General features: G+C 56.7%; 1 protein-coding gene across 1 annotated transcript; it reads right to left on the bottom strand.

The window, feature by feature from the left end:
* Window positions 1-355: 355 nt before the first annotated feature.
* On the bottom strand, window positions 356-13361 carry WNT6 (Wnt family member 6). Its single transcript, XM_032427737.1, has 4 exons — window positions 13291-13361; window positions 3035-3255; window positions 2473-2807; window positions 356-817 (listed from the first exon to the last, which is right to left on the bottom strand). Exons 1-4 carry the CDS (start codon window positions 13359-13361, stop codon window positions 356-358), a joined length of 1089 nt encoding a protein of 362 aa, XP_032283628.1.
* Between the last annotated feature and the right edge of the window lie 8426 nt (window positions 13362-21787).

Genomic DNA, 21787 nt, shown 5'->3' on the forward strand with positions numbered 1-21787 from the left:
CCTATTGGTTTAAATACTTTTATTGATACTAAACTCACCCACCCACCCCATGGCCAGCAGTTCTAAGGAGTCCTGCATCCAGAGGCCTAGAGACTGGCTCTTTGGTTTCCATATGGGGGCCAAAGAGCGAGAGAGATTGCATTGCCTCCCCGCCCCCAAGCCCTCCAGAGCGCTCCCTGGCGGGTTGAGGTGGGGGGTGCGGTTCTCCAGCGCCCTGGGGCCTTCCTGGGCAGGCGTGTACCCCCAGCCCCGCCGCCTCTCAGTTTCCGGAGGCCTGGGAGATGGGCTGTCGCCGGGAGAAGCTGGGCAGCGCCCCCGCTGGGGTCCAGAGGCCCCGCAGCCGCCGGGCGGCGCGTCAGAGACAGAGGCTGAGCTCCTTGCGCACGCGGCAGCGGTGACACTGCACGACGCAGCACCAGTGGAAGCGACACAGGCAGTTCTCCTCGAGCTGCACGCTCTCCTGGCGGTGCCCGCGGCCGCAGCACAGCAGGTCGCAGCCGCTGAGGTCCGGGGCGCTGCTGTTGCAGGCGCGGCCGCGCGTGCCGGGCGAGCCGGTGCGCCGGTTGGGGGCGCAGAAGTCGGGCGAGTCGGCGGCGTAGAGGAGGTCGGCGCGGCCGGGCGGCTTGAGAGTGCGGACGGCGGGCAGCAGGGCCTTGCCGTCGTTGGTTCCCATGACACGCGAGGCGCCGTGGAAGCGCTCGAGCAGCCGCGCGCCCACCTCGCGGAACGGGGGCAGCTTCTGCCAGCAGGTCCGCAGAGCGCACGAGCCCGACAGCCCGTGGCACTTGCACTCGGTGCGCGTATGGCTCCGCACGGCCTGCGGCGGAGAGCGAATGAGCGCGCGGATGGGGACAGATTGCGGGTGCGTGGTTTGAAAAGGCCTAGAGGACCGACCTAGAATAAGATGGGGGGGGGGGGGGGGACGGAAGAGAGAAAAGAGCAGACCAAAAACAAAAAGGAGAGCGCAAGGTGGAGAGGAGGAAATCCAGGGAGCAACAGCTCCGAGAGAAAGAAAAATGATAAAGATGGAAGAGTAAGAGAAGTTGGGGGAGTGGGGCGCTGTACCGTACGTAGCACAGAGACCGCAGGATCCAAAGTCAGGGATGGGAGAGAAAGCAGAATGGACGGCAGGGGTGAGATTCTCCCTGGAGGGAGGCAGGCAGGGGTTGCAGCTGTTGCGCTCTATTCCTCCTACCAGCCTACCAACCCGGCCCCCTCTCGTTGCTGCCCCTCACGGCCCCAGGCAGGGCTGAGCAGAGTCGCAGAGCCGGCCTCCTGGGCGTCTGTCTCTGCCACCCCTCCCCACTCCTCTCTGACAGGTATGTGGGCCTGTCTGGACTTTCCTCTCTGGGCCCCCTCTTAGCCCCTGCCTGATGCCTCAGGCCTGAACCCTGGAGGACACAGAATGTGTGTGGGGGCGTCCCTAGAGTACCCTGGAACTGAGGCCTAGGGTGCGGGAGGGCCCACCGTGAATGCATTACTGAGAACGGGAATCCAGAACTCCTGCCCCTTATTTGCTATTTTGTGTCTGAAGCTGGGGGTCTAAGAGTCACAACCCCACTAGAAATTTATGGTGTCAGATGATCCAGGAAGATCATCTCTGGAAGCTCAGAGTCCAGAGGCCAACCTGATCTACGGACTTGTGTGCCCCCCTCTTCCCAGGCCTCTCTCCTTCCTCACACCCCCTCCTGGAAACATCTGACCCAGAGAGCTTTCTTGTCCCTAAACAGGACCTCCTGGGGCCCCCCTCTTTGCAGAGGGAAAGAGAGAGGCTGCCAGGATTCCGAGCAGGGCCCCCACTCTGGGGTTGGTGGGTAGCCAGTTGGCAAGTACCCAGATTCGGTCACAGCTTTCCTGGCCTCTGCCTGACTCCCTCCTACCTTCACCAACATCTACTTTTTGTCGTTCACACCTTTCCAAGCCCGTCCCTCTTGGGCCTGTTCTAGTCCCTCCCAGGCCTTGCCCGACTCCCCTACCTCCAGACCCCATACCTTTGCCCCAACTTCTATCTTTTCTTTCATCCCCAGCTTTTGTCACCCTCCTCTGCCCATGCCCTGGCAGCTAGGTCTCTACCTACCCCAAGCTCTGTCCCATCTGTCCGGTCTCAGAGGTTCTTCTGCCTTACTTGAGGTCCCTTAAGGCCCCGAGTCCTCTTCCCTGGGTGTCCCCTCCCTACCCTCCCCATTAGACCACCAGCTCCAGGCCCTCCCAGGCCTCCCAAGGGACTCCTTCCACCTTACCTCCCACATACCCCTCCACCCAGCCCATCTTACAAGTAGTCCCTCTCTGCCAGGTGGCTCCCACACACATAACATACTCCTGCACCCACAGGCCCTCGCACACACCCCCACTTCCTCACGCTTCCACAAACACGCGCCCACAGACCCCACCCTCACCCACGCCCACTCACACCCACCCATGCTCACACATTCACACCCACACACACTCTTACACACCCCCGCCCCCACTCACCAGCCGGCCGGCCTCGTTGTTGTGAAGTTGCACCAACGCACGGATGTCTCCGCGTCCCCGCTTGTGCCGCGCATCCATAAAGAGCCTCGACTTCTCGTCCCCGAAGTCCACGTCGTCGCCGCAGCCTCCCCACTCCCAGGCAGCGCTGCCGTCCGGGGAGCCGGCCGGGCCCGGGGGCCCGGGGGTGCCGGGCAGACCAGGGGGGCCGGGAGGGGCCCGGCCGCGGGGCGCCTGGCAGCCGCACTGCAGCAGCTCGCCCATGGAGCAGGCCTGCGTGACCGCGTGGCTGGCGCCCGCGGCAGTGATCGCGAACACGAAGGCCGTCTCCCGGATGTCTGCGGGCGCGGGGAGGGGCGGTCAGCGGGCAGGACCGATGCCCGGTCCGGGGGCACGGGGGCAGGGGAGGGGCGAGGAGGCGTGGCTGGGAGACAGGGTCAGGGCAGGGGGCCCACAGACCCTTGGGACAGGCGGGGCTCCGGCAGCCTCCCCCAATCCCCCTGATCCCCTAGAGACTAAAAACAGCCCCCCCCACCCCGACCCCGGGTGCTCTGCCCTCACTGACCCTGCTGCAGGATGCGCCCGAAGGCCTTGCTGTGGCTGGAGCAGTTCCAGCGGCGGAAACGGAACTGGAACTGGCACTCTCGCACCCCAAGCCGGGCGCCCCGGGCCAGCTCCGCCACCACTTCTGGCTCGGCCTGGCACAGCTCAGCCTGCCGCCCTGCCAGCCGCCGTGCTTTCCTGCAGATGCTGGTGGGGTCCATGACCAGGGGGCTGCCCACCGCCCTGGAAAGCAAAGAGCCAAGGTCCAGGGTATGACTCACAGGGCTTTGTGGGGAGGGGGGAGGGGGGAGGGAGACCGGCCCTGCTCAGCCCAGGGCTAAGAGCTGGCATGTGCCTCTTGTCTCACCCCACCCCAACTGAGTTTTAGATTGTCCTGTCTGGTTCTCTTACCATCCCAGGTCCCTTCTTAACTAGATTTTAGACTGAAATTGCTATAGGGCAAGGATTCGGTCTTATCCTTCTGTGCACATCTTCATTAAGAAGTCCTTATAGGAATGTGACTCAAGGTCAATGCACGGGGCACCAGGTGAGCCAAAAGGGAGACAAGGAAGAAATGAACAGGAGGAAGATCAAGAAAACTGTCAGAGCAGAAAACAGTATGAATCACAAAAAGATACAAAGAAAAGTGGGCAGTATCACAGAAGGATCTGGTCTTAGTGGACAACAAGCTGGTTTTGGCAGCTGAACAACCCTGATGCTAGAAAGGCAGGGGCAATCCCAGGGATATAGAAGGCCACAGGATTTTAGAATGGCTAGGGAAGGGAAGCTCTGAAGGCAGTCACACCCCCTCTCTAGCTCAGTTTGTCCTTCTGTAAAATGGGAAGGTTGGGCTTTGATCTCTAAGGTGGACCCTCAACCATGATATCCTGTTTCCCTGAACTGGAGAGCAGGAGGAAGTAGCTGGGGACTGAGTCTCTGAAGCATGATTGTGAAGTAAGTGACGGGACCCTTCTGCTCTGGGGTCTGTGACCTTTTCAGAGCAGCAGGTCAGCAAGCCAAGCCCTGATGTCACTGGTTGTGACTGGTTTGGGGAGAGGGAATTGCTGTTTGGCTCGGTGGGTAAAGACCTCACAGGAAGTTCCACACACTTTCAGAAATCCCTCCATGCCTAGCCTTCATTCCACCTAAGGAGAGAGCTGTTATTTGGTTTCCATATAGCAGACCCCTGAAGGTTAAGGTTATTCACTCCTGAGTGGAACTGCTTTAATCAGATTGCTCCGACTTGAACCCTTAGCTGGGATCCCTGTGCTTGCTGTAGGAATGAGTGGGTGGAGCACTTGGACCTGAGAGTCATTTGAGATCACACAAAAGCCCTTCAGCAGAGGGCAGAAAATGACTCCCTGGTGGGGAGAAGTGGCACCAGGAGATAGAAAACGCAGAGGAGAGTGGGAGCTAGGTGCTAAAGGTCAAGGTGGCCTACTTTTCAGTTTAGCTTTCATGCCCATCCGCCGCCCCCCCCCCCTCAGTTCCATCCCCATTTGTTCTGCAAGTGCAGGCTGCCCAGGCATGTTCTGGCCCCACAACAATGAGATGTAATGGGCTTGAACAGCAGCGAGAAGAATTTAGGTCTTAAGGTAGAACTTCTCAACTCTTGGGGTGTGAGGTGCTTGAAGAGGGAGTTGCAGGAAGATGTGTAAGCTCAGTCCTTTAAGGTCTCCTAGTCTTTCCCCCCCCCACCAGACCCCCACTTATCAGATCATTGTCAACCTCTCCACCCAACTAGTCCTGGAGCCAAGATTCTTTTCTCAGTGAAGAGACTTACAGTCCAGACCTTCATTCCTCCATGCTTAAGACCTACTCATCACTGCATTCCAACCGCAGCCTGGAAAGGTCCAGCTCCAACCCCTTCCCAACCCTAGAAAAGTGGTGGATGGAGTAGTGGGGAGTGGGCCAAGGGTAGGGTAGGGCAACCCAAGCTGGTTCCCATTGGCCCAATGACCTTCAAGTGTGGATCAGTCTCTATCTATCTATCTATCTATCTATCTATCTATCTATCTATCATCTATCTATCTATCCTCCCTCCACCGACTTATCCACCTCATTACAAGGATTTGAGGCAGCTTCCAGCATGCTTGTATAGGGTCAGTAGATAAGACTATGAGCGCCTTGGGAGTTAAAAGTGGTATTTTCCTTCGTTTCCCACGGCAGATTTTTAGATGCTTAATTTGTATTTCCCCCAATTTTTATTATGAAAATTTGCATGTTATGATTACTATAATACTACAATGAACACCATTTAATACATGTTTCTGAATGAATGAATGAGCCATCTACAGAGAATGTCCTCACTTGAGGCCAAGCTCCTGTCCACCCGTGATTCCAGGACTCCTTATTAGCTTCCTCTCTCCCCACCCCCTCCCCCCTACACTGGATGCAGAGGCAGGGAAGCAGGCCTCCCCATGGCTGTCCAGCTCCTTTCCCGCCACCTCGGAGTCTGGGGCTCTGCAAACTCATCTTCCCCACCCCCCCCCCATGCCCCTAAGCTCCCCAGTCTCCCCGCCCCAACCCTGCCCTCTGCTAACTCCCTACTTTCCCAAGGTTGACTGGCCTTATCCTCTCAAGGTCACTCTGACCCCATCCCTCTCCTCTCACTCCTCCTACCCTAGGGAAGCAGGAGAGGGTGGGGGTATGCAGGGAAAAAAGCAAAAACCTCCAAACCTCCCGACCTTGTCTGCTTGCCAGGGGCTAGAGATACGAGAGAAATCAGGAGGAGCAGGAAGGGTAGGGCCCTCCAGGAGGTGGGGCCAGCCCTTTGCAGGGTTGAGGGGCTGCCCCAGAGTCAGTTGCTGGTCTGGGTCTGGCTCCCCAGGCTGGCTGGCTGCCTGGGAACGAGGCTTGTTTACGAGCTGGTCAGGAGGAGGGATGGGCAGTAGTAGCAGCTAGAATCCCAAGGGGCCAGCTTGCTCCCTGCCCTGCTGTCCTCGCTCCCATCCCCAAGTCACAGGAAAGAAAACTCCAGAAGAGGAGTGGCAGGGGGGTGTTGGACAAAACATCAAGCCTCACTTCTGTACCCTGGTCTCTGTCAACTCTGGGTGAGCTGAGCCACTGTGGGCAAATCATTCTCTCTCTGGGCTTCAGAAACCTGAGGAGTTAGCATGAGAAGCCCCCTTATCCCCTCTAACGTTACAACTTGACTCCACATCAAGAAATAACTCGCCCATCTCCCCTCTTCCTTTACCCTCCTTTCTTCCCTTCTGCTTCCTTAGGGAACCAACTCTGCTTTTTTGGCCTTTGAGTCAGCATTGACCTGGGGTCAGCCCAGGGAAGATGTGCCCATTTGGGAGCATCTGCATGTTGTGGGGGCTGGAGCACAGTGGTGGTAGGAAATATATAATATGTAGTATGTAGGATCTGAGATCCTAATCAAATAACCATTCCTGGGCATAGAAAAAAGGAGGCTAGTCCTAAGAGAAATCAGTATGCAGACAAGAAGGGACAAGCCTAGGGTTGGCCATTCTAACTGGCTTGGCCTGCGCCAAGATCTCCCTCCCAGGGACCTTGATTGGTAGAGTCAATAGCCAAGTGAGGTGGCATTAAGGGCCAGCCAGTTCCTACTAGCAGCATCTGTAGATCTAAGCCCCGGGGGCCCCAGGTTCTGGCCTAACCTACCTTTCCATGCCTAGATTCAGAGGGCCAAAGGGAATGCCAGAAATCACCTAGTCCTCTGGGGTGCCTGGGTGGCTCAGTCGTTAAGCGTCTGCCTTCGGCTCAGGTCATGATCCCAGGGTCCTGGGATCGAGCCCCGCATCGAGCCCCGCATCGGGCCCCCTGCTCCGCGGGAGGCCTGCTTCTCCCTCTCCCACTCCCCCTGCTTGTGTTCCCTCTCTCTCTGTGTCTCTCTCTGTCAAATAAATAAATAAAATCTTTAAAAAAAAAGAAAGAAAGAAATCCCCTAGTCCTCTCTACCCACCTCACCCCCCCATTATATAGATGAACATCTAAGGAGGGAGGTGACTGACGCAGGCCACTCAGCAGAGGGATCCTTACTGCAAGGAATTTAGGTGAATATTTTAAAAAAATTTTTTAAGGTATTAATTTATTTATTTGAGAGAAAGAGAGAGAGAGAAAGCATGAGCAGGGGGAGGAGCATGCTGAGCAGAGAGCCCAACATGCCGGGGCTCGATCCCAGGACCCCAGGATCATGACCTGAGCTGAAGGCAAGTGCTAAACGGAATGAGCCACCCAGGCGCCCCTAGGTGAATATTTTTGAAACCAAAGGGGCTGGAGGGAAATGACCGCATGAGGTCTCAGGAGACCTCAGATGGAGTCACACGCCCTCCTCCACACAGCCCTTCCTTACTCTTAGCTGGGTTGGCTAACTCTGCATTCATCTGAGATTACACCTCTAACTTTCTGGACTCAAAGCCACCCCCTCGCAAACCCTAAGTCATTGAAATCATACCCAGCATGTCTCCAAGCTCACCTCAGATCCCACTTGCCCCAAGGAGCCAGCCCTGAGCCCCAGCCCTCACTGACCCCACCCCTCCCACAACGCATCACCTCAGGTGTCGCTCGAATGGGGGTGCTTGTGATCCTGCTAGCGCATGACCATTCTGTCTTGTTTTCTCGTCTTATCTCTCCACTTAGCTTGAAGACACACTAAAGACAAAGATTTCACGAGGAAGCATAACATCATCAATAGCGCACCTTCAGAGTTTGGGGAGACTGTGACTGGGGTTTGGATCTGGGCTCTGCCATTTGCTTGTTCTAAGATGTTAGCAAGTCCCTTGCCCGTGAAGTTGGCACTTAATATTTGTTGAATGAATGAGACCTAACCTTCTGAACCTCAGTTTCCACAACTGTAAAATGGAAATAAATGATACCTGACTGCTTCTCTGGTAACAGGAAAAGGGTCTGTCCGGACAGCGAGCTCCAGCAAGTGGGTTTTGTCTTCTGGGTCACACCCGGATTCATCTCTTGGGCCTGCCCAGTGCGGGGCAGGCAGCGTTTGTGGGTTTGTGAGAATGCCCTTCTCACCAACTCTCTGCCCTTACTCCTCAGCTAGGATCCCTGTGTTTCCTCCTCCTGGCCCTGCCCCTGGACCAGAAGCACCCTCCAGGACCCCTCCCCTTCCCCAGAGAGCACTCCTGGGTGGATTATTGAGGAGATCACAGACCCTTTTGATGTCCAGCCTCCTCTGAAGGGCCTCATGGCCAGCCCCTCTCTATTTCCTCACACTCACCCCCAGGGTCCCTAGTCTGACCCCCACCTCCTAGGAGCCAGCAGAGGGAGCCCTGAGCCCCGGGGCTGTGGGTGGGGGCTGCATGGGGGTGGGGGAGGTGGGTGGTGGAGAGGGGGCAGAAAAATGTTGCCTGACGGCTGTTGAGGCGGCTGGGCCCGGGCCTGTGCCCGCCCGCCTGTCCTGTCCTGCTCTGTCTAACTCGGTAATTACTGCTCCCCCTCCCCCAGCCCCTACCCCCACCCCAACCACCACATCAAAGCCAGTGATGCCCCAGCTCCATTAACCCCTGCCTCCCCACCGCCCACCAGACACCCCATTCCCCCCCTCTCCCACACTGGCCCAATCGGGTTCCCTCTGCCTCGTCCTGGACACTGCCCTTCCCCTCTCCTTCTCGTAGCTCTTGGGAGAGGCAGGGGCTCTCCCTTCCCTGATGGCCTTCACCAGTCGAGAGGGCTTCCTATCAGGCAGGGCTCTGGAAGGCAAAGGAGTGGACACACTGACCCTCCACTGGATTCTCTGTCCTGTGCCTCTGCTCTCCCATGCTGCGGTGGGGAATACCCAGGTGAAGGTGGGGCTGGGGAGCAGAAGGGGCCTGTGGAAGGCCCTGTATCCCTTTCCTGACTGCACACAGGGATGAGGTACTCAGCAAGAGGTGGACTCCCAGCCATGGTCCTCACTGCCTGGATCCTGGGTGGCCTTAGGCAAGTCCCCTCCTGTCCCTGGACTTTGCTGGACTTCTAACCATAAGTGAGAAGATTGGCTTAGATGATCTCCAAGTCCTTCCTAGATCTAATTTCTGGCTTAGATGAAGGGCTTGGAGCCAGAGGAACCAGCTTTGGAGGCCAGGTGGAAAACAGAAGATCCCTCCCAGCGACCTTTCCCTCCCTCAGCTCCTCCTCAGGCTGATCAGGGGAAGCACCCAAGGTCTCACCCCACTCTGCCCCGGGTAGGAAGGAGGACACAGGCTAGAGGGCGCTCTGCCCAGTCCCCGGGGACAGGCTGCTGTGTTCCCCAGCGCCTCCTGCTCTGGCTGGCTGGGCGCCCTGCTACCAGCCTGACCGCGGCCTGGCTGCCCGCCCCGCCCTCGCCTCATCCCCTCCACAGCTGCATTTCTCCATCAAAGTACACATTCTGGAATCCCCCTCACTGGGCCCTGGTGATCAAACCTCCCACTGACCTCCCCCCCACCCCACCAACTCCTGGCTTCTGATGAGAACGGGGCAGGAGGGGGTTGCCCCCCCCCACCAGGAAATGTCACAGTGCCAGGACTCTGGTGGGCTCAGGGCATGCTCTGGGCTGGATCGAGCCAGCCTCCTTTTGCCCCTGCCCTTTTCTGCTCACAGCCCCATTGTCTCCCTCCAGGGGAAGCTGCCAAGCTGGGAGGCCTGGAGGGGGGGTACTGGATGGCCACCCCACCCCCATTCTCCACCCCACCCTGAGCTTGATGGGGGCCAGCCACCGGACTGCCCACAAAGGGTCAGATAAAGACGCAATGGAAGAGGGTGGCCAAGCCCAGCCTGGAGTGGTGGTGGGAGGTCTAAGCTGGACAACCTGGGTGTCAGGAAGAAGCCTGGGTCCTTTCCCTGACTCCCTGTGGGGCCAGAGATGAGGCTATCCTAAGCCTCTGGTTCCGATTTCCTTTCCATAAGGCGGGGGGCGGGGGGGGGGGAGAGATAGGCAAGATGAGATGGGGGAAGGGAGTGAGACTGGGTGCTGTTTTGCTTGTGGAACAAGGGGGAGGGTTGGTTTCTTTCATAGAAAATATAAAACAGAAAGAGGAAGGGAGAAGAAGGGAGATTGATTTGGCCATTCTGTGAGAGTGATCTATGTTCCACATCCACTGATTGAAGGCATAAATAAAGATGGGTCAGACAATGAGAAGAACTTCCTGGGGGAGGGAGGGAGGGGCTCAGAGAGCAGGCTGGAAGGGCTGGGAGCTGGTGACCAGGAAGCCTCGGACTTTCCGTCTCTTCCTCACTCTCAAAATGGGATCTGTCAGGGCCAGAGCACAGGCTGGATGGCCTGGAGGCAGTGGGCTGGACAAGATGACCTCAAGAGAGCCTGGCCAATGTCCTGGAATCTGGGATTCTGCGATTTACAAAGATACGGTTACAGATGGGAGAGAGACAGACAGAGAGGCCGGAGGCAGAGTTTAGAAAGCATGCATTGCATGGAGGGGGAAGGAGGAGGGGGAAAGAAGGTGGAAGGGAAACTTTTCTGGAACCTGGAGCTAGGTACCTGAGCCTATTCCAGGACCTGGATCACTCCCCTACAGGACCCTCCTTTCCTAATCTGGACAGTCCAGTCACTCAGAGTTCCTGGGGTCCTCTCTGTTCCCAGCCTGGCTGCTACTAGAATGTCAGAGTCGACTGCAGGGGCTGCTGCCTTCCTGTCTACCGCTAGAACTCTGGCCTGGTTAGCATTCTCTGAGAAGCAGGGAAAAGGGGGCCAGCAAGCAGGTCCTAGACATCAGACGCTCTGGGCCTGATAAAGTTCCTAGCCAAAGTAAAGCTGGTGTAGGGGGGCAGTGTGGGGAGTGAGGGATAGGCAAGGAGTGGCAGGAGCCTCAGCCTACTGGGGATGATGGGTCCAGCCCTCCAGCCCAAGCCAGATCTTGGAGATCGATGGTCAGGTGGGGTGGGGACAAGAGAGTAAGCAAGTAGAGTCAAAGATCCTGAGAAAGGAATCTGGGATCAAACCAAAGGAATGAAGTGTCGGAAACAGACAGAGGAGAGTGAGGGAGCCAGTGCAGGTGGGAGAGGCAGGTTCTCTCTGAGAGGCAGCTGAGAGAGGCAGTTGCTGGACACCTTATCACCCCAGCCCCTCACTCTTCACCCAGCTCACCCTGCAGCTGCAGCCATGAAGGCCCCTGTGTTCTCCTACACCTGCCCTCCTCACCTCCTCCCCCACTCCCTGCTTCCCAGCTTCAGGGTCAGTCTCCAAGGGACCAGGCCTCTCTCCCTCTGGCTTGTCACCCACCCCAGCAGCCCCTCCTGAACAAAGGAACCCTCATAGACACAAGTCTCAGAAAGGCAAATCAACCAATTCAGCAACACTCCACAAAACTTCCCCAGCACCTTTAGCCTCCAGGGCGCAAAGACAAAGCCTCCGCCTTCCAGGAGCAAGGAAGAAGGACCACAGAGGGGATGGTTGTCCCAGTAACTGGCATAGTTGCCCAATGCGTGGGGTGCAGTGGGAGCACACAGAAGGCGAAGGAGGAAAGACAAAGAGATAATGTTATGGAGGATGTGGTATTCTACCTGGAAGGATGAGAATGATTTGGAGAAATGGAAAAGGAGTAGAGGGAGGGCAACTACCATCAGGCAGAGACCCCTGTCTCCATGCCTTGAGAAAGGGCAAAATGAGAAAATGCGAGTCTGGGAAACAAGACAGAGATCCCTTTACAAAGTTTTGCTTGGGACTCTGGATTTTAAATTTAAATTAATCCTCCTTTTCAGGCCTACAGAAGCTGCCCAGGAGAACCGCAGCGTGGAGGAGGGTGACTTAGCATTTACAGAGCACCTCCCAACGCCATATCATTTTGTAGGTAATCCTCCTGTCTGGCCTACCAGATAGGGGGACTGTTTCCCAATTTTATAGCTGAGACGTTGAGGCGCAGGGAGAAGTGACTTATCCAAGGTCACAGACTTAACAAATGGCCGAGACTGGATCTCAGGTCTATTTCAAAACTGACACTATTATTATACTAAGTTATGCTAAGCCAGGATCGAAGGACGCAAGTCCCCTAGCCGGGACCTGGGTCATCCTCGATTTGCTCCCTCGCTGACACCCCCGAGGGACATCTCTCCCGCATCACGAAAGAGGGCTCGCAGCCAGCAGCTCCCTGTGTGGGCATCCAGCTCCCTATCTCCCTGGAAGAGAGGGATCTGCCGGCCCACCCCTCCTTCCAAACCGGGGGGTGGGGGCGGAGTGGAGGGTAGAGAATCCAGCCAATGCTATGGCGCTATGCAAATAGACAAGACCTTGCTTTCTTAGGATTGGCTGATGCATCAGTGATACTGTCCAAGTCCCTCCTCTTTAAACACCCAGCTATTCCGGGCGGGTCTTTGCAGCTCTGGAGAGACCGGGAAGGAAAAAAAAAAAAAAAAAGTCCACGGGATCGAGATCTCTGAGAGGTCCCGACCTGGCACCCACCTTCCTAGTTGCTATCCATCCCCAAGACTCAAAGTTCCCGCGACCTTAGCTCCGTAGTTGTCTGCTCTAGGTAGGGCCAGGTCTGGAGGCCACGTCTCCTTGGTTGGCCAGGCCTCCCTCCCTTCCACCGGGACCCGCCACGATTCCCAGTACCTCCGAAGCTGTGTTTTTTCATTTCTGACCCCCACATCTGGAAGGACCGGGAGCCTGGGTCCCTTTCCTGTCTTTCTTCCTCTTCTTTGCTCCAGGAGGAGGATGTAGAGAAAGCCGGGGTCCTGACTCAGTTTCCCTTTACGTTTTTCCCCCGCCACTACTGTCCATTTGAAGTAGCCCTCAGAGAGAAGCTGGTGGGTTTGTGGAGCAGCGTAAGGCGGGGAAGAGACAGCTGTTTGACCCTCTTTGCCTTGTGCCGTCCCACCTTGTTCCTCTCTTTTCCACAAATCCAGTCCTCCTCCCCTAAATCCAGGGCCCTCCTCACACATTCTTTTCTTCGGATCTCTGACTACAGATCTCCCCCCCCCCACACACACACACCCGCTGTCTACCCGGTGGCTCTTTCTTACCCACGTGCCAGTTCCTTGAGGACCTGGATTGAGCGCATAAGCGGAGGGGGAAAGGGGAGGATGGGGAAGGGTGTGTAGCACAAGATAGGAGGAAATACAACCGACTGTGCGGAGTGGAGGTTTCGGAACGTCTGAGTGGCAGTTTAGAAGTGGCCCAGGCGGGGGCCGGCAGGAGAGCGGCACGCACCTCCCCGGCACCTCTCCAGCGGCCCGGGGCCTGGGCTCGGCTCGCAGGTAGAGCCCGGAGGCAGCGGGAGCGCGTTTGGAAGCCCCCCCCCCGCCCCCGCCTCACCGGCCGCCGTCAGTCCCGAAGCCCCCACCCTTGAGCTGCCCGAGCCGCGCCGGCACCGCACTCACCACCACAGCCCACCGACGTGCGCGGGACACAGCAGCAGCAGCAGCAGGACCGAGGGCGCGGGCGGCAGCATCGCGAGCGCTCTGCCGCCGGCCGGTGCGGTACGGGGCGAGGCTGCCGGGCCAGCCGGGGCGCGCCGGGGCGCGGGCTTCAGGGCGAGAGCGGGCTTCAGGGCGAGCGCGGCGAGCGCGGCGGCGGCGGCGGCGGCCGGCAGGCGAGGGCTCCGGCGGCGGCGGCGGCGGCGGCGGGGGGGCCCATCGCGGGCGAGGAGGGCGCGGCTCGAGGCGGAGAGCGGACGGGGCAGCCAGCGCCTGTGTCTCCCGCGGAGTTCGCTCGGGAGAAGAAATCAGAGCCGGGGGCGGGGGTGGGAGGGGAGCGGGGCCCGGGCGGGGGCGGGGGCAGGGGGGCCGTGGGGTGGCAGTTGCGACAGTCAGGCGGCGGGACTCTCGGGAGGGAGCCGTGCGCCCCGGGGCTGCAGGCGCGGAGCTCAGCGGAGGGCGGGTGCGAGGTCCCGGGGCGGGGCCCGAGAGCGCCGGTGGCTGCGGACCCGCCTGCCTCGCCCCTTCCCTTCGCCTCTCGCGGACTGGGAGCCCCCCGCCGCCGCCCAGAGTCAGGGGCAAGGAGGGGCGGGGGAGCAGGGTGGAGAGTAGTAAGGGCGGGGAGGGGGGGTGGAAGAGGAGCTGGGGAATGGGGGACGGGCTGGAAGGGAGACGTTTGACAGGTTTGTTGACTGTAAAGAGAGAAAACTTCCCAGGAATGAGGGAGTTGGGGGGGGGGCGGTTCGGAGGGAGATGCTGGAGCCGGGGCCGGGAGAGGAAGTCCGCCTGGGGCGCTGGGTGCTCCGGGGAGGGGTGCCGAACTCGACCGTCGGACGGGCGGACTCAGGAGGGGTCACCCCTTACCGGTCCCGCCTCCGCACTGCACGCCCCTTTCTCAGCCTTTCCTCGAGGAAAGGAGGAAGCCCTAGGCCTCCGCTCTCGCTCCCCAGCCACCCCGCCTCTTCAAGCCCGCGTTCGGGGGAGGGCTGCGAAGGGGAGATTAGACAGCAAGAGGAACCTCTTGGATGGCCTGCGCTCAAGCGCTCGCACGTGTAAGCGAGCGGTAGAGCTGAGGTTGCAGACTTGCAAGAGATTAGGAGGGCAGATCTCTCTGCAGCCGGGCCTCGCGTGTCCGCGTGTCCGCGTGTAGCCTGCCTCACGTTCCTTCCCCAACTTGGCCGGGGCCAGAAGGGGTGGAAGAGCCAGCTGCAGGTGAGATGGTGTTTATCTGATTCTCTAATGCCACAAAAATGTCTTTGATGCTCCTGTCCCCCCCACAGGGGGGAGATCAAAGGCCCCGTGGGGAGGGGGGACAGCTCCATTCATCACGCCAAGCCACTGGCAGTGGCTGCAGTCCCCGCTCCTCCCCTCCGCCTGCTTGCCCCAAGGGTGCCGAGGGACAGGTGGTGCAGGACATTCCACAGCAAGCGCCAGTTTCCCTATCACCGCCATCTAGAGTGGCATCAACCTTTAAAGGGGGAGGGGGGTGGATCTCCCAAGTGGTAGAAGCTTCAGGCACCCAGAGGAAAGCTCCTGGTCTTTTGGGGTGGAGATAGCATCTGAACTCTGGGAGTGAGGCCACTGCCAAGAGACATAAACATCCTTGGTGAGCAGAGAGAAGGCAAGATTGAGTCCCCCAGAGAGTAGGGACAAGTGAATAGAGATTCTGAAGCTGGGGGACGAAGGGGATGCCACAGAAGACCATTGATGCCTAACCCAGGGGACGAGGCAGATCTGGGGAAGGATGGGTGAGCAAGTGGAAAACAGAAATGGAGAAACATTGCCCTAGGCACATGGGGAAGCTCCTAGGTTTGCTGTGAGCCCAACCCCATGGCCAGTGGTGTGCCGGCTGTGTCAGTCTAATGCCCTGTACTGGGGACAGAGAATTTTGATGAGGGGGCTGGAGCACTCTAGAGAAGGGGAAGGGACCCTGGGTGGGTCGTCTAGTGGCTGAGGGAGCTAATAAGGGGCACAGGGCCCAAGTGTTGCCCCCTCCCATTTTAGCCTTTCATAGCAGCCAGCTACCACCCATGGCCTCTGCACCTCTTAATTTTGTACGCAGTTACTGTTTCTGCAGGGCAATGCCAACTTTGGACACGGCACACTCAAAGACAGACCCAGGTTGGGCACACACTCAGGCCAGATGGTACTAAACAGGCATCTGGAAAGCTTTGGGGGTTCCTAAAGGCTGCAGGTGGCCAGTGACCAGACTCCTGGGAACCACTGCCTGGGTTCTGAGTCCCCTACGCACCCCTGCCCCCACCCTGCTACTGTTATTGCAGATTATGAAATGCTCTCCCTATCCTGCATTCTTCTCCGAGGCAAGAATTTTAATGTATTTGTCTTTGTCATCAGGGGACCGGGGCTCTGGGACCGCCCTGCCTCTGCCTGAGGAGGGAGCGCCCCAAATCTAGTCCCTGCTGTCTCCAGACCCCAGCCTCTTTCCATTACCACCCCCTCATGCCCTAGCCCTGCCCCTCACCTCCCTCTCCGAAGACACAGTCTCTCTGTGGGGTGGATAAAAATGATGTTATTGAAACAACAGAATTGGGAGCAGTGGCAGGGAGCAGGGATAAGCGCAGGAAACTGGGGCGTTTGCCAAGAAGCCTTCTCCCCCGCAGGCGGCCTTTCTGCCCCCACCCCCCACCTTTCCTACAAACACACACAGATCGCCCCACCCCTCCTGCAGCACTCTCTCTGGCCAGATCTTAAAGAATATTTGGCCATCCCCGGATTCCCTAAGCCCTCATCCCCCCCAGAGTCCCACTGCAGAACCCATCGGTCCAGCAGTGTCTGCAGAAGCACTGGGGCAGGGGAGGGGTCCGCTGGAGTCTGCGACGGGCAGGCCTCGGCTCCGAGGGCAACTGTGCCTCTGCTTACTCTCTTTTGCCTTCTCTGCACCCCCACCTAGGGGTTGGCTGGCATCTGGGCAGAAACCAGAGCAATGACTTCTGCCCTTATGCGTTCCAAACCTTTAGAGAGATGAGTTCAGATGTTCCCGAGGCTTCGGTCCCCCACTATTACCCTAGAAGACTTTTCATGGAGCAGGGCTGGGGGGACAGAGACAGAGGTACACAAAGATCAAGATGCGTGCACACACATGCACACTTGCACACACCCCCCCACACCTGGGCAACGGGCATCCAGATAACCCCACAGAAACACCAGGACATCCTTGCCTCCCCATGGACAATGCTGAGTAACTTTCACCCACAGGTACAGATGGACACACAGACGGGCTGGCTCAGGCTGAGACAGTGCCTGCCTCCCTGGAGATCACATGCACTGCTCCCCGCCACCCCCCCCCCCCCACCTCTGCTCAGACATGCATGTGGAGGAACGTTCTGGGAAGATTGGAAGACGGCAGCCCAGAAGGGGGCAGCATGGAGTGGAGTGTTGCCACTCTTATCCCCGCTCTGTCAGTCCTCTGGGCACTGGGCCCCCTCCACCTCTTCCTCTGTTGCTCTGCCTTTAGTTCTGAGAACCTTTTAACTCCACTTTTAGGCCCTGGTGCAAAAGAAAGAGGGGGAAGGAGCACAGGGATGTCTGGCTGTGGGATGGGAGAGGGAGGAGGAGCAGAGGTGGGGACTGGGGAGGGGGAGAGAGGCAGCTGGAGAGAGATAACATCGGAGTCGCTGCAGGGGAAAGCAGAGCCCTCTGTCTGTTGGATCCTCTCTCTCTGTCTTTCCGTGCCTTTTCACGTCTCTTCCATCTCCAGAATTCGGTTTCTGTTTGTGTCTGTCTCTAAATCACTTTCTCTGTTTCTTTGTTTCTCAGAATGACTGAAGCTGCAGGAGCCTAGGAATTTGGGCCTGTGACCCTTCCCCTCCCAGTAACCTCCCTCTCTCCCTCCCTCTGCACCGTCTTCCCTCCCCCTTCCCCAGCAAGGTGACCTGATTGCCATTCTTTCAGGGTGGTGACTGGGACTTGAGAATTCCTAAGGGCCCTAGGTGTCTAGGTTCTCCAGGAGAACAGGGAGAGGAAAGCCTAGTCCTCTAGAGAGATGAAGGGAAGGAGAAAGAAAAAGGGTCATTTTCCTCTCCTGTACCCGGCATCATCGCTCCACTCCAGCTTTCCCCAGCCCACCTGAAGTCAGGAGAGTGTGGCTTTCCAGCCAAGGGTGGGAGCTCAAATGCCTGGTTCCCACTTTAGCCCGTTGGATCCCTGCCTTACAAGCCAAGTTTCCTCTGAGACCCTCTCTGGGCCTTTGTCCAAGGGAGCCCCCACCCCATATTCCAGTTCCCCACAGAGTCCACCTGCCCCACATTTTCCATATCTCTCAACCCTACCTACACCCCAAACTTCCGATCACTCCATGAGTCAAAGGGAGAAAGAACTGGAGGGGGGCTGTGGAGGAGCCCTGAGGAGGGGAAGGGGAGCAGGGGCTGAGAGGGAGGGCCTGCTCGCCAAGACTGGGCTGGGAACAGCCAGAGAACATTTGTTTCCACTTAGCTCAGCCCCAGTGGCCCCGGGTGGGAGCGGTTGGCCCCAGGAGCCTCTCCAGCCGTCCAGTCCAGGCCTGGCTCCTGCATTAGGGCCTGGGGGTGGGCAGAAGGACTCTGGCATGGCCTCAGGTGTTCTGGGAGGAGCCTCCACCCTCTTCTCCATCCTCCTCCAGGAGACACCCCCTATCCACACTGCTTCAGCTCCCACCTCTGAGGGAATCAGGGCTTTCAGTGTCGGTCTGTCTCCTAATTGTGTTGGTGTCTGGGGCTACCTCTCCCTGGGCAGAGGGCAGCACACTTTTAATTGAACACCTACTGTGTGCCAGGCACCCAGCTACGTAGTGGAGAAACAATGGTGAGCAAAAGCAGACCTAATCCCTACCCTCGTGGAACTCATGGTCATTAATCATATCATCTTACAAATAAATGGAAAACTGCAACCTTGACCTGTGTTGTCCAGGAGAAGGGAGGGGCCGTGAGGCTCTGGCTGCAGGGGACTGGCCAGTCAGGGAAGGAGGAGCAGGCTTCTCTGAGGAGAGCATGCTCCCTCGGAGATACAAAAATAAGCTGGAGTTAACTGGGAGACACAAGAGAAGGAAGAGCATTTCAAGCCGAGGGAACAGCCTTTGCAAAAGGCCCGCAGGGGTATGGAGAAGGCATGGGGGCACTGCCTCAAGGTTGGCATGGGTTGAAAGAGAGTGAAAAGCAGCCTGGTGGGAGATGAGGCTAGAGAGATTTAGGGGGATCAAACCAAGTCAAGCCTTACAGGCATGGAAGGGAATGTTTTTCTTATTTTAAAAGCAATGGGAACTCTACAAGACAAATACACCGCAAGAGGGAAGAAAAGGAGATGGGGGTGGGGTGGGGGGGAACCTCTGGATTAAAGGAGAACTAACAGACATATAAAAAAACCAAAACAGGCAAAGTTGAACTATAGTAGTTAGAGACATGTGGTTGGATGACAAAAATAAGTAGATGCTTCCCAGGAAAGTCAGGATAGGTAGTTCCTCCGGGGTGGGGGAAGGAGGCAGTTCTATTTTGAGGAGCAACCAGAATGGGATGGCTGGCAAGGTTCTGTCTCCTTTCATGGCAGTTGGCTTCAAGGGTGTTCAATTGTACATTTGTTCTATGCTCTTTTCTGTATTCATTTTCCTAACGATAAAAGGGTTAAGGAAAAGAACGCTCCCTTTGGGCCTGAGCGGGAAGCCACTGTAGCGGTTTCCCCGGGGAGTGAGTGACATGGTCAGTTGTACAGTTGGAAAAGATGGCTCTGGCCACGGTGTGAAGGGGAGATTGCAGGGGAGCCCGAGCAGAAGCAGAAGGCCAGCTCAGAGGCTCCCCGGGGGCCCCGGTGAAAAGCCACCGCAGCCTTGAGCTGGGTGAATGGCAGCCATGATGGATAGAGTGGACAGTTCTGGTCGCTGTTGAGGAAGGAGGGTCAGGTGGACTTGGGGGGAGGCTGGAAAAGGAGGAAAAGAAGAGGGAGTTGACAAGGACGCCTCTGGGATGTTTCACTGGCCTAGCAGGATGAACGGTGGTGTGTCCACTCAGCTAAGGAACACCGGCAGAAGACCAGCATTAGGCAGGGCTGGATGGGGAGTTTGGGACATGAATTAAAGATGCTTCCAAAACATTCACTGTCGACTAGCAGTTGGAAATATGGCTCTGGAGCTCAGAGGGGAGGCCAGGCCTGAGTCATCGTGGTGTAGAGCATAATTAAGCCAAGCTCAGGGCCAGGATCGCCCAAGAGAGAGTGCAGAGGGAATGGAGGCTCCATGAACATTTAATGGCCAGAGGAAGGGGAAGAGGCTGCAGAGGAGACTGAGAAGCGCCTCCAGGAGTGTAAGAGGAAAAAGCATTGTGGTTTGACGGAAGCCAAGCAAAGAGAGCACTTGGAGATGAGGGAAGTGGGCAATCATATCAACCATTTGTGAGAGGTCGGTCAGATGGGGAGGAAAATGTGTCTATATAACACAGGAGGAAAACCAATGAATCAGTTAAACCTCAGGCTGATTTGGCCAAAGTACAAATATGACCCACCGTTTTCTTGCTGTCAAACTTGCTCAGCTTTGCTTACAAAATCAGGTGCATACTCCTTAGCTTGGCATTAGGGCCCACCATGGTTTGTCTGTTTGTCCGCTCCCAACCTCACCTTCCTTTCTGTCTCCACGAGAGCTCCAGGCTCACTGTGGCTCACTGTGGTGCTCAGTCAGGCCCCAAACCCTGGCCTCCCCTCCACACTCTGCTCATCTGCCTCCTGGCCCCAGGAGGCCCAGCTCTGCCCTTTTCTCCAGGATCCCACACACCCATCGTGGGAGGCAATCTCTCCAATTCTCATTAACTTGTAGCACTTTGAACCTTTTTTTATAGGAAGTACGGCATTTAGAGTTGATTTTGTCTGTATATTTTTCCTCCACTTGCTTATGAGTTTTTTGGTTTGTGTTTGTTTTTGGTTTTTGGTTTTTTTTTTTTGCAGGACAAGAACTATGTCTGGCCTGCAGTGGACACTTCATAAACTTGGGTTCTTTGGAACTTTGAAAGCATGAAAGATACACAGCAGGGCCGGGCAAGGCAGACCCTTCCCCGCCGCTCCCCCCCACCCCGCGCCCCCCGCCAACATGTGGTGTCACCTCCTCACCAAAACCTGATTTTCTGAACTCAGGTGGGAAACTGGGGCCCAGGGGAGACCAGAGGATTTCTTTCTTTTTTTTTTTTAAGATTTTATTTATTTGACAGAGAGAGACACAGCGAGAGAGGGAACACAAGCAGGGGGAGTGGGAGGGGGAGAAGCAGGCTTCCCGCTGAGCAGGGAGCCCGACCAGGACCCCGGGATCATGACCCGAGCTGAAGGCAGACGCTTAACGACTGAGCCACCCAGGCGCCCCGAGACCAGAGGATTTCTTAACATCCCCTCTCTCGGTGCAAACCCACAGCCCACCCCACGGCCCACCACTAACATGACCGCACCTTCCCCGGGAGCCTAGCACAGAGTCATAGCACCATCTCCTGGCGAGAGGAGACACTGTCCCTCAAGAGAAAATACTTCTGAAAGGTTGTCTCCATGGTAGAGAAACGCAGATTAAAAATTAGAACCAGGAAGAATACCAACCTGTTACATTAACAACAAAAATTTAGGAGGTGTAAACTCAGAGCTGGGAGAGGTGTGGAGAAACCTCTGCATATTGCTAGCAGTGCTGTCGAGCTGACCATGTGTTCCGGAGCGCGTGCCCACAAAACTGACCGTGTGCCTTGCGTGATTTCACTTTGGAGTGACACCCAGTGTAAGTTATTTAAGAGAAAATAAAAGAAACTATGCACACAAATGTAACTACCTTTTCTGTATTAGTGGAGAGCTCAAAGCTTATGCAATGCCTAGCTAGCAGAGGGTATGTTGACCACACCATAAAATACTGGTCAGGCATTAAAATGACATATGTTCATCGCACTGACGCAAGGAACAGTCTCTATAAAATAAATGCTAAGTTACAAAAAGAGCACCCAGAATGTTATTTTCACTTATGAAGTAGAAACAGTGCATGCAGCAATAAGGATAGGAAGAGGACTAAAAATCTTATAAGAAGTTGACGTTATTCAAAGGTGAAGAAGCATTTTGAGGTTTTGGCTTATTTATTTCCTCTCTGGTGGGAGCTTGTTTTTCTGATAGAGACTTCAGCTATTCAGTAAAAAGAAATCAAATAAGGAGGGAACTGGTTAGGAAAATGTTCAAAGCTCATGGGGCTGGGCAATGTCCCTTGGGGACAGTCAGGGCCAGAGACTTTTCCTGGGGCTTTTCTCCAAAACTTTCCACCTGCCAGTGCAAGAGCTTGTATATAATATGCGTTCAGTAAATGTCTGTGGAGCCCCTAAGTTTGAGTGATGCCAAGCCTGAATACCAGCCATCTTCCTCAGTGCCATCTCCTCTCAAGAAGCCTCCCCTGATTGCCCTGCAGCCCTTAAAGTCTTCAAGTTATTCGCCCTGATTCGATGAGGGCCAGATCATGCCTCGAGGCTGTCAC

This window comes from Phoca vitulina, unplaced genomic scaffold, assembly GCF_004348235.1.
Source record: "Phoca vitulina isolate PV1807 unplaced genomic scaffold, GSC_HSeal_1.0 scaffold1, whole genome shotgun sequence".
Classification (NCBI taxonomy): Eukaryota; Metazoa; Chordata; class Mammalia; order Carnivora; family Phocidae; genus Phoca; species Phoca vitulina.